Raw genomic sequence first — 10,248 nt, forward strand, 5'->3', positions numbered from 1 at the left:
GGGGGCTCAGGGCTCAGGCTGGGGCTGGGGCTCGGGCTGGGGGCTCAGGGGCTGGGGGCTCAGGGCTCAGGGCTGGGGGCTCAGGGCTCAGGGCTGGGGCTCGGGGCTCGGGGCTGGGGGCTCGGGGCTCGGAGCTGGGGGCTCGGAGCTGGGGGCTCGGGGCTCGGGGCTGGGGGCTCGGAGCTGGGGGCTCGGGGCTGGGGGCTCGGGGCTCGGGGCTGGGGGTTCGGGGCTCGGGGCTCGGGGCTGGGGGCTCGGGGCTCAGGACTGTGGGTTGGGGGTTCGAAGACTGCGGCTGGGGCTGGAGCTCTGGACTTGGGGACGCGTCACCATCGCCGGTCGCCGCAGAATCACGTCAGAGCCGCGCCTCCCTACTCCGCGCATGCGCAGAACGGGGACCTTGGCCGGAGGGTCGAGGAAGGCGGAGCCACCGCGGGGTACGCGAGCCCACGCGGCTCCACTGCGCTCGCGCTTCTCCGCCCCCTCACCGGGAAGCCAATGGGCTCGCAGGGCCCGCCCCTAACGACGCGGGCCCCGCCCCCTGGAGACGCGCCGCCGAGGAGCGGAAATTCTCCAGGACAGCCGGCGGGTAGGGGGCCGGGCGGGGGTCTGGGGTCCCGGCGGCCCGCTGCCATGAAGCTGACGCGGAAGATGGTCCTGTCCCGGGCCAAGGCCTCGGAGCTGCACAGCGTGCGGAAACTCAACTGCTGGTAAGGCCCGGAGCCCCGGGGCCGTGCTCGCGCGTCCCGCTCCACTGCCCGCACCACTGCCCGGGGCCGGAGACCTATGCCCGGCACCGCGGCCCTGGGATGGGATCCAGATGCCTGTAGAGGAGCTGGTTGGGGTGGAAGGGGCACTTCCAGCCCAGCCTTCCCGGCCTCTGTCCCAGGCTGGCCTTCTGGGTCCCAAGGACCCACAGCCTCCGGGAGGTGCTGCCACAACCTCAGGTGGCCACTGGCAAAAGTCATTCCAGAGTTTTCACACACTCACACCCGGCACCCTTCCCATTGGTGGTATTTCAGGCACAGGCTCCAAACCTGCCATCGTTGCCTGAAACAATTAGAATTACCTTGAAGACTCATTGTGGGCTTCTAGATAGCGACAGTAGGGCAGATGGTTACCTCTGTGAAGGGTCTGGTTTCTGACACTGCCAGTGACCGGGAGCCACAGCTACTAACAAGGCGGGAGAGCAGGTGATTCACACCGTTTCTAGGGGAAGGAAAGAGCTGAGATGCTACAGCAGTGAGTCAGTAGTCCTTTTGGTAACTGAGTCCTGGGAGGGAGGAGCTCGCGGTCTGGGAGGTGACAGTGGGATCCAGGTGCTGTGGGGTCAGTGCAGGCTTCAAGGCATTAGGACTCACTGGGCCCAGGAAGGGCCAGAAGCATTTCCTGAGCTTCTGAAAGATGTGCGGGTGTTCCCTGGGGACTCGGGGCCAGGCCTCACGCGACACTGTGCACCGGGCTGTGGGGGGCGGGAAGGGGGTGCTCAGCCGAGAGCAGACCTTCCTCCCGCTAGTGTCCTGGTGTCAGCACATTGGCTGCCATATGGGAGCGCCACCTGTTCATTAAAAAGCCTCTTCCTCTGCCCTGGCACATGTGGTCATTGGCCACAACATCCCCGAATCTGTTTTCAGTAACCATTTCTTTGTTCTGTGGGGGGTGATGATACCTTCTCTAAGCAGGGAGAAACCACCACCCTATTTTGGGCTAGCGTTTGTTTCATAAGCTGCATGTTTACCCTGGAGCGTGGCCTCTTATAAAGACTCGCTTGTTTGTTTGCATCAGGAGGGAAGTGGTCCTGCTCCCAGAGCCTCGTGAATGAGTCCATTCTGTGTCCCCCGGTGGAGACGCCTCTGCTGCTCCTTAGCTGAGAGGCAGCCCTCAGGCACCAAACATGGGCCTGATTTTGTTGAGAATCAACCAGGGGACGATTTTTGGCACTTTTGTCAGTTATCTGGGCAAGCTTGCTTTTACTTTGTCTTTGAAATCATAGGATCTTAAAGTTTGTCGACATTTGTCATTAACGTTTGCAGTTTTTGATTTTAGTTTATGCATTCACCTTTAACAAAATTAAAGTATGTGTGTCTTTTCCTTCCCCAGGGGCAGCCGCCTCACAGATGTAAGTATTATGCTGACCATCTCCAAAGAGCCCTGACCGCCCCCCCCCCACCCCCAGCTGTAGCCTCTTCACAGGGAATTGCTAAATTGACAGGACTGCACCCATTCATTTCAGGCCCTACTCCAGCACTTTGTTCATTTGGCAGTTGTTGTAAGGCAGAACCCTAAGAATCCCTTGTGTCCCAGCTTATCTGAAGTTCCTTTGGACGTTCTCGTGTCACTGAAAGGCTTCCATGTCCATGCAGGTCTCAGAAGAGGGGACAGAACCAAGCTCAGCCCCACTCTAACCTGGGGGACCAGGGGCTGGGTTGACTTTACAGAGAAGTACGCTCGGCTGGGGGAGGAGGCTCTCTGTGGGTTTCTGGACTTGAAGTCGATGAGGAGACGACTCCTCACTTGAGCTCTACCTGTCACGTCCAGCTTCACGCCCAGCCCATGGCAGGAAGAGATGGGGCCGGGGGAGGGGGAGGGGGGCAGCAGTGCATGGCCGAGGGAGCTGTGGGTCTGTGACTGGATGTCTTCTTTTCTCTCTGTCACTCCTAGAATGGATGTCCCCACCTGGCGCCGTTTGCGTGCCAGTCATTCGGTCTTATCTAGTTTTGTAACTTGAACTGTACCCTTCCTTAAAAACAAAGTTGCAAATGGGCTGTCCAGAAAAGCCGATTCCACCGCCTCCAGTAGCCAAAGGGCCGCACATTTAGCAGGACAAAACAGAAACATCACTGTGACAGAAAACAGATCCATTGCACACGGCAAGGCTTTGGCCTGACCATGAACTTGCTGTGGTCAGGGCCTGTGTGGCTCGGTGCCCAGCGAATGGCAGGCACGCAGATACCAGGGGCTGCACACTCAACAGCCTCACAGGTCAGGGAGCCTGAGCACCACCTGAGCTCCTCAGCACTCTTTGCTGCTCAATCAACAGTGTCAGTAGGGTCTGAGGTCCCAGTTTCAAGCCTATGTCCCATTTGGCCCAGCTGTGTTGGCAAGAAGAGACTTCCGTCCTCCTGTAGGTCAAGGACAGCAAGAATAAAGGGTGTCTGTCCAGCATAGTGGGTATTGAGGTCCCCTTACCTGATGTATTTTGGTGTCTTCTAAGATGAGAACTGCTTTCTCGATGGTCGGCAGCATCTGACGGCATTGATGTAGTTTTAAAAGTTTTCGAGAGAGCGCATGTTTCCCCTTCAGGCTGAGGTGTGGTTGCAGAGCGGCAGGCTGCGTGGAGCCCACATGCCTGTGTGTTCCGTGCGCGTGCAGCGGCCAGCGGCCTCGCCACGTAGGCCGTGCAGGTGGAGTCCACTGCTCCCAACCTGTTTCTCTGCTTTGCTGATGGAGAGAAGTGATGCCACGATACCCGTGCCCAGCAGGGTCTGCAGCACACTCTTTCCTCCCTAGATCTCCATCTGCCAGGAAATGCCCAGCTTGGAAGTGATCACCCTCAGGTACTTGGATGCTGCTGTCGCTCTGTCACGGGCTGGAAAGAGGAGGAGAGCTTTCAGACCCCTCCTGCGATTGTGGCTTAAACAACCCGAAACCCCCAGGAGAGTGTGGGAGGGCCACTCACTCTCAGTCCCCGCCTGAGCTGCCCCCCTTTCTGGTGCACCCCGGGGGCCACCTCCTGCTCCATCCCTGCCCACCCTCGCAGTCCAGGGCTGCAGCCCCTCGTGGATGGCCACATCTGCCCCCAGTACTGCAGCCTTTCCTCACCTGCTTCCATCGCAGCCCGGAGCTCTGCTGGTTTCTTTGTATCCCATGATCTGTCATTCATAATTGTTAACTCTTGGAGTCATTGGTGTTTTAACAGACTGAGTGAACCAAATTCTGTCACTGGGATTGCAGGCATTGGGGAGCTTGGAGGGTCTGCCCCTGACTTCCTCCTGCCCACTCTGGACCCAGGGAGGCAGCCTAGGCTGGTGGGAGCCTGTTGCTATGATGCTGGGGTGGGTGTAAGATCCCTGTAAGTCTCCTGCAGGTCCCCATGTGTGAAATCTGACGGGCTTAAACTATAAGGAAGGCACACTGTCCCGGTTTGGCAGCTGAGAAGGTTCTGGAACTCACTGAGTGTTGTGGGCGTAGGCCCCAGCTCGTGTGCAGACCCCGTGACTTACCTTCCTGATCAAACGGCTGGCCACCCTGTTTGTCCTTCGCTAGCTCTGGGCGTTCTCTGCGCCTTCCAGGGCCGCCTTTGGGTCCCTGTGCTGCCTTCCGTGTGCTCACGGCAGCCCCAGCGCTGGCCAAGCCTGTCTGGTCAGTGAATGAATGACAGGGTTTAGAGCTGTGCCACCGGGGGAGGCTCAGACCTCTGTGCCTCAGTGTCCTTGTGGTGGCAGACAGCTCCCTGCGCTCTCTCCTCAGCGTCAACAGCGTGTCGACCCTGGAGCCCATGAGCCGGTGCCGGCAGCTGAGCGAGCTGTACCTGAGGAGAAACCGCATCTGCAGCCTGGCCGAGCTCTTGTACCTGAAGGACCTGCCGCGCCTGCGTGTGCTGTGGCTGGCGGAGAACCCGTGCTGTGGCCCCGACCCCCACCTGTACCGCATGACCGTGCTGCGCGTCCTGCCACATCTGCACACGCTGGACAACCAGAGTGGGTGACCGGGCCGGGCACGGACACACAGCCCCACCTCTAGTCTTCCCGAGGAGCCCCGCTCTCTGCCTCCTTTCAGAATGTGTGCGGGACCCCGTTCCTTGGCGGGACCTCGGTGAACCTTCCACTGTCCGTTTGCCCTCCTCACTGTCCCTGCCTACTGGGCTCTCTGCCCCTTCCTTCCTGTTAACACTGCACCAAACATGTCCACCGAGCAGTGTCACTGCTGGTCTCCGGGGACCCAGGGTGGCAGTGCCCCCGCCCCAGCCCTGGGTTACCTGGTGTCCCTCTTCTTGTTGGGTGCAGAGTGTCACCTGCACCTGTGCCCAGGGCACTGCGAGCTTCGTGCTCCCACCTCGCGAGTCCCACCCACACGAGGCCTCGCCTTTCTCTGGTCAGCCCCCCATTCTCAGTGTACTGCCTCCCAGTCTTACGCGCACAGTTACTTTCTCCCTGACGACCAATTTCAATACAGACAAGTTCCAGGGAAATCAGCCACATGTGAGAGAAATGGGATGAACGCTGTATTATTCTGTGCCTCTTTAATTTGAGGTTGAGTACAGTGGTACCTCAGGTTTCTAACGTCTCCGTTGACCAACATTTCGGTTTACAAACACCGTAAACCCGGAAGTAAATGCTTCAGTTTTCAAACACACCTCGGAAGTTGAACATGTCACGCGGCTTCCGCTGAGAGCAAGATTCTGAGGCCGAGCTGTCGGCTGTTTTCAAACGTTTCAGAACTCGAACGGATGGATTACGTTAGAAAACCGAGGTACCACTGTACTTGCGTTTGAGAAACACTGAAATTCAGATTCACAAGCAGTCATGGGCTACCTGCTGTGTGTCCAGCGGGAGCCAGGGTTGGGGACCTGGCCCTGTTCCCAGGCACTGGCCGTCGGGTGGACAAACACCCCTTTTCTAAGGCAGACTGTGCTAAATGCTGAGGTGCGTGGGGCTGGCGTGTGCTGAGGCCACTCATGCTTTTGTCCCCTCTCGTTCCCCCCGAAGCTGTGACTGAGGAGGAGCTGTCCCGAGCATTGATGGAGGGAGAGGACATCACGGCCTCCGGCAGAGAGGGCACGGGGAATGGCCGGCCTGAGTTGTCTTACACCCAGAGCACCGTGAATGCCACTGCTGAGACCCAAGGGGACCTGCTGAGCTTTGGCGAGGAGGAAGCAAGGTGCGCCACTAGGCTTGTTACCATCCTCCCTCTGAGGAGAGTCCGTGACCTGTGACCACCTCTGTGGGGAGGGAAGGGAGCCAGTGTCCACGGCCGCTCTTTCTCATCTGGCCCTCGGTGTCCAAGAGAAGGCCAGGGCATAGCGTGTGTGCAAGTGGGGAACCAGCCCTGCGTGGGGGTCAGAGGGCATGCAAGGGCAGCTGGGCTGGCAGAGGGAAAGCTGCAGTGCATCCTCCAGGAGCCTGTGGGGGACAGAGGGTAGCTTCTGGGGATAGTTCTCTGGTTGTCACAGACGTTTTTGAGCAGAAACTGAATTTGGGGAACGTAAACAGTTGTCCCAGTGGGGCCGCCAGGCTCAGTCCACTTAGCAGGCAAAGCCACCTTTTATTTTCCTGGGTTGTCACCCGCAGAGGCTGTCACAAGCATTGTTGCATTTAGTGCCCCCACCTGGACGCTGGGTAGGAGCTTGGGGTGCTGGAAGGCAGCCCCCAGGGGATCAGAGGGAAATGTGAAGTAGGACAATTAAGTTCGCAAGCTCATCCTAGAAAAAAGTGCTACACACCTCTTTGCTGAATATCACTATGGTCACCTTCGAAGCACTCCCCTTGGGAAGCTATGCATCAACTCCAGCGCCTAGTCCACCCTTCAAAGCCATTTTGGAACTCTTTTTCTGGAATGGCCATCAGAGCTGTCATCGTATTACCCTTGATGTCCTGAATGTCATCCAAATGTCTTCCTTTCAATATTTCCTTTATCTTCGGGTAAAGAAAGAAGTCATGGGGGCCAGATCAGGTGAGTAGGGAGAGTGTTCCAATACAGTTATTTACTGACTAAAAACTCCCTCACAGACAGAGCCGTGTGAGCTGGTGCATTGTCGTGATGCAAGAGCCATGAGCTGTTGGTGAAAAGTTCAGGTCGTCTGTTGCAGCCTTTTCAGCACTTCCAAATAGCAAACTTGGTTAGCTGTTTGTCCAGTTGGTACAAACTCATGAGTAATCCCTGTGATATCAAAAAAGGTCAGCAACATCGTTGCAACAAGTTCACAAACTTCATTGTCTGACGTCATAGGTGCTGGGGCAGCGGTTCTACCCTCCCGCCCTCGCGTCCAGTGCTCCTGTCACATGATGGGAGTTTCCCTGCATGCTCAGCGGACAAGGGGGGCCATTGTTAGCAGTCTCTCCTCGCTGTGCTCCGAGGCTCTGGGGGCTGACCCTGCAGAAATGGGTCGTGCTCCTCGGCCCTCATACCGTCTTTGTCCCCCAGCAGCAGCGTCCAGGGGCAGCTTTGCCTGAAGCCCCCGGGCCGGGACCAGTTTCCTTCCTTCTCACAGAGGGAGGCTGTGAACAGTCACAAGAACAGGGTGAGTGTGATGGGGTGGCCGCCAGCTCCCTCTGCGCAGACTGGGATTGTGTGGCTGAAGACACCCAGGGACTCACAAAGCCAGGCCCCAGGGGTGGGGAGCTCCAGTCTGGGTTCCTTCCCAAAAAATACTTCCTGAATTTTTATAGCAGAAACGATGACATATTGGCTCAAATGCAGATAGAAACTGGGTGCAGGCACACGGCCACACACACCATACAGACAAGCCCGTGTGCATCTGAGCATGTTACTGATGACCCGCTGTGTGACCAAGGACCAGTTACGCAGCATCTCGGGGCCTCCAGGCTGTGAGCATGAGATGAGTCGGTTGGTATGTAGGACGTCCCTGAGGCTGTGAGCACCACACCAGAGCTGTGGCTTCAGGCGGCCCGAGTCCCTGTCGTGTGGTCTGCTGTTGGTTGACCTGGAAGGCCCATCTCCGTGACATGGCGTGCTGCTGTCCAGGGCCCTGGGCGCGTCGTGGTGTGGGCAGCCTGGCCCGGCCGGGCATGGGGCTCAGCCAGGACTCTGTGTGTCCCCAGAACAACGTCCTGGCTGCTATCCTGCTGCTGCTGCAGGACCTGGACACCGAGGGGCTGGAGGCCGTGCACCAGACCGTGGTCAGCCGGCTGCAGGCCCTGCACAAGCAGGAGCTGCAGGACATGGAGTGACCTGGCGGGGACCCCAAGCTGCCAGGCCCTCCTCGGGCCCCCTGCTGAGGTCCCAGTGTCTTCCCGTGCACCTGGGAGGTGGAGGTGACCACCACAGACACAGCCTCCCCTGGACCCGGGCTGAGTCCCAGCATGTGGGCTGTGTCTTCAGGAGGCCTCAGGCCGCCCCGAGCTGTCACTGTGGACAGCAGTGGCTGTCGAGGCCAGCAGGGGCGTCGGGCGCTGGCTGGGCAGCCCCGCTGCTGTGCCCGCCTATCGCAGGACGTGAGGCTTGACTCAGCTCTCCCTAATAAACCTTTCCCAAAGCTCCACCTGGGAGAGGTTTCCTGTGCCAGACATGGCCTTGACCTTCTTTTTAAAGGTGAGAGCCGTTGCTCATGCGTGTTTTCCCTGGTCAGGCCTCTGACTCGCCCGTGCGGTGATTTCTGGACCACGGGAGCCTCCCAGAACCCTGGCCTTACAGACACGGGCTCCCCCTCGGATTCACATCGGTGTATGCACAGCACAGCTGCCCCGGGGGATGCCTGGTTTGGCTGGCGGGCTGGAAGGCGCTCACCTGTTTAGGAGCCCGGCAGTGATGCAGGGTGTGTTTGTGCGGACCCTGCATGAGAAGCCTTGGAGGGACAGGCCTGCCGTGTCTGCCTGGGGACTCAGGTACAGCCACAGGTGAAGCAGCTGGAAACTTCCTCTGGGAAGAGTTGCAGGCCTTGCCGTGGTGCACAGGATCCAGGCGGTAATGCTGCAGCCCTGGGGGCCTTCCGAGTGCCCCCAAAAGCCAGGGATGTCTCCACATGGAAGGGGAGCAATATGATCTCCCAGCCATTAGGGAAAAGTCCCTTCTTACTGGTGTTGAAATGATGGGACTGGAGAGCAAGCCAGGATGTCCCGTCTGCCCCTTTCCCGTTGGGGCGGGAATGCCCACATCCCTGGGTGAGCTGAGGGTGTCAGCTTGTGGGACAGCCGCACAAACTGAAGGCATGACTTATCCACAGTGTGTGCATGGCCAGAGCCAGTGACAGAGTGACAGCTCCTAGAAGACCACAGCCCTCCTTCACGGCGGAGCTGCCATGGTGCAAACTGTTTTCACACCGTTGAAGGGCGCTGCACGCAGGGTTGGGGGAGCCTGGGATTGCTGGGGGCTTTGTCTGGGGCTCTTTTGTAGTTCACGGGAACAACGGGGTGAGCGCTGAGCTGTGGGAAGCAAAGGGGTGCTACATGAGGGCCCCCAGAAGGGCTGAGGGCCCATGTCTTCCCATAATTAGGGAGCTTGGACATTCTCAATAAAGCTGTGCCTTGGTTCCAACAAGCTGGGGTGGTCAGGTTGAATTGCGAACACCCCCTTCCCCCACCACCAGGTAGGCAGGACTCACACCAACTGCCCCCCAACCTGGTCACTCACTCGGGGACCCTTAGATGGAGCCCAGTGAGGGTGAGCTGCCTGCCTCAGCCCCTCCGCTCTTCACTGCCCCTCTTCCCATGGTCCCCCTGCCAAATCAGACTGTGAGCTCACTGGGCCCCACTCCTGGCCACCTGCTCACTCACTGCTCTGTGAAGCCCTCAAGATGGACCAAAGACAGACAGCATGTCCATCCATGGCCTCTGGTCTTTGCCAGGCACTTGACAGTGCCCACTCCAAACTCCCCACGTAACCCTGAAGCAAGGATTTCAGGTGCAGCGGGCCTTGGCATTATACCCTGTGTGTGTCCCATTAGCCCGTTTACACAGGAGGGGCCTCAGGCCCAGGAGGACACATCACTCACTCAGCCTGCCCCGGAACAGCCCCCACTCAGGGCAGCAGGGCAGACCCGAGGGCTCTGCTCCAGAAATGGGCACCCAGAAGCTGTCAGGCTCTTGGGCCAAAATGGTGAGGCTGGTGTGGGCCTCTGGTGCAGGGCTAGCCCCACCATGGCTGCTGTCCCTCTGGAGTGACCAAGGCTGCCTGCCAAGATCTGTGGGGACATGAAGGCAGCCCGAGGAACAAAAGGCCCCAGCCTGGTCCCTAGAGCCACTGAGCCAGCTTTGGCCCAACCAGGAGGCCCCCTGCCCAGGACCCCTGATGTGGCCAGGGCCTCCCCAAAAAGCCTCATGTGTCCCAGAACCTCGTCCCGAGCCCCTGAAGGTGCTGATGGCAGGAGTGCAGGCCGGGAGCAGGCCTGGCTAAGTGCCCAGGTAGCCACAGTTGGAAAAGAAAGAGGGTGCAGTGAGCTCAGGAGTGACAGGAGTCCCACCAAAGTGTGACCTGGTGTGGTCCAGGTTAACTGGTCCCCCAGGTGCCCCAGAACTTGTGGGGGATCAGCCCACAGCCCATGGTGGTGAAGCCTCTGGCCTCCTCCCCCTC

At 58.9% G+C, this 10,248-nt stretch overlaps 1 protein-coding gene across 2 annotated transcripts; it reads left to right on the forward strand.

Annotated features, from left to right (window-relative positions):
• Window positions 1–513: 513 nt before the first annotated feature.
• Window positions 514–9,216, forward strand: CFAP410 (cilia and flagella associated protein 410). 2 transcript variants are annotated; one of them, XM_074324459.1, is made up of 7 exons: window positions 514–710; window positions 2,101–2,119; window positions 3,511–3,557; window positions 4,471–4,700; window positions 5,709–5,880; window positions 7,147–7,240; window positions 7,389–7,775. In XM_074324459.1, the coding sequence occupies exons 1-7, from the start codon at window positions 634–636 to the stop codon at window positions 7,398–7,400; spliced, it is 651 nt and encodes a 216-aa protein (XP_074180560.1). In that variant the 5' UTR covers window positions 514–633; the 3' UTR covers window positions 7,401–7,775. The 2 variants fall into 2 exon arrangements, with proteins under 2 accessions (XP_074180560.1, XP_019601334.2); XM_019745775.2 differs by lacking the exon at window positions 7,389–7,775 and adding an exon at window positions 7,782–9,216 and having other exon boundaries at window positions 516–710.
• Window positions 9,217–10,248: the final 1,032 nt, after the last annotated feature.

This window comes from Rhinolophus sinicus, linkage group LG01 (assembly GCF_036562045.2).
Source record: "Rhinolophus sinicus isolate RSC01 linkage group LG01, ASM3656204v1, whole genome shotgun sequence".
NCBI classification, from domain to species: Eukaryota; Metazoa; Chordata; class Mammalia; order Chiroptera; family Rhinolophidae; genus Rhinolophus; species Rhinolophus sinicus.

What these genes read in the sequence shown, in the direction of transcription:
- CFAP410 (XM_019745775.2), top strand. Translation starts at nt 634, where the DNA reads ATGAAGCTGACGCGGAAGATGGTCCTGTCCCGGGCCAAGGCCTCGGAG. An exon ending in TTTGGCGAGGAGGAAGCAAG is followed by an intron (nt 5,881 to 7,146) that starts GTGCGCCACTAG and finishes GTCCCCCAGCAG; the next exon opens with CAGCGTCCAGGGGCAGCTTT. An exon ending in TGAACAGTCACAAGAACAGG is followed by an intron (nt 7,241 to 7,781) that starts GTGAGTGTGATG and finishes GTGTGTCCCCAG; the next exon opens with AACAACGTCCTGGCTGCTAT.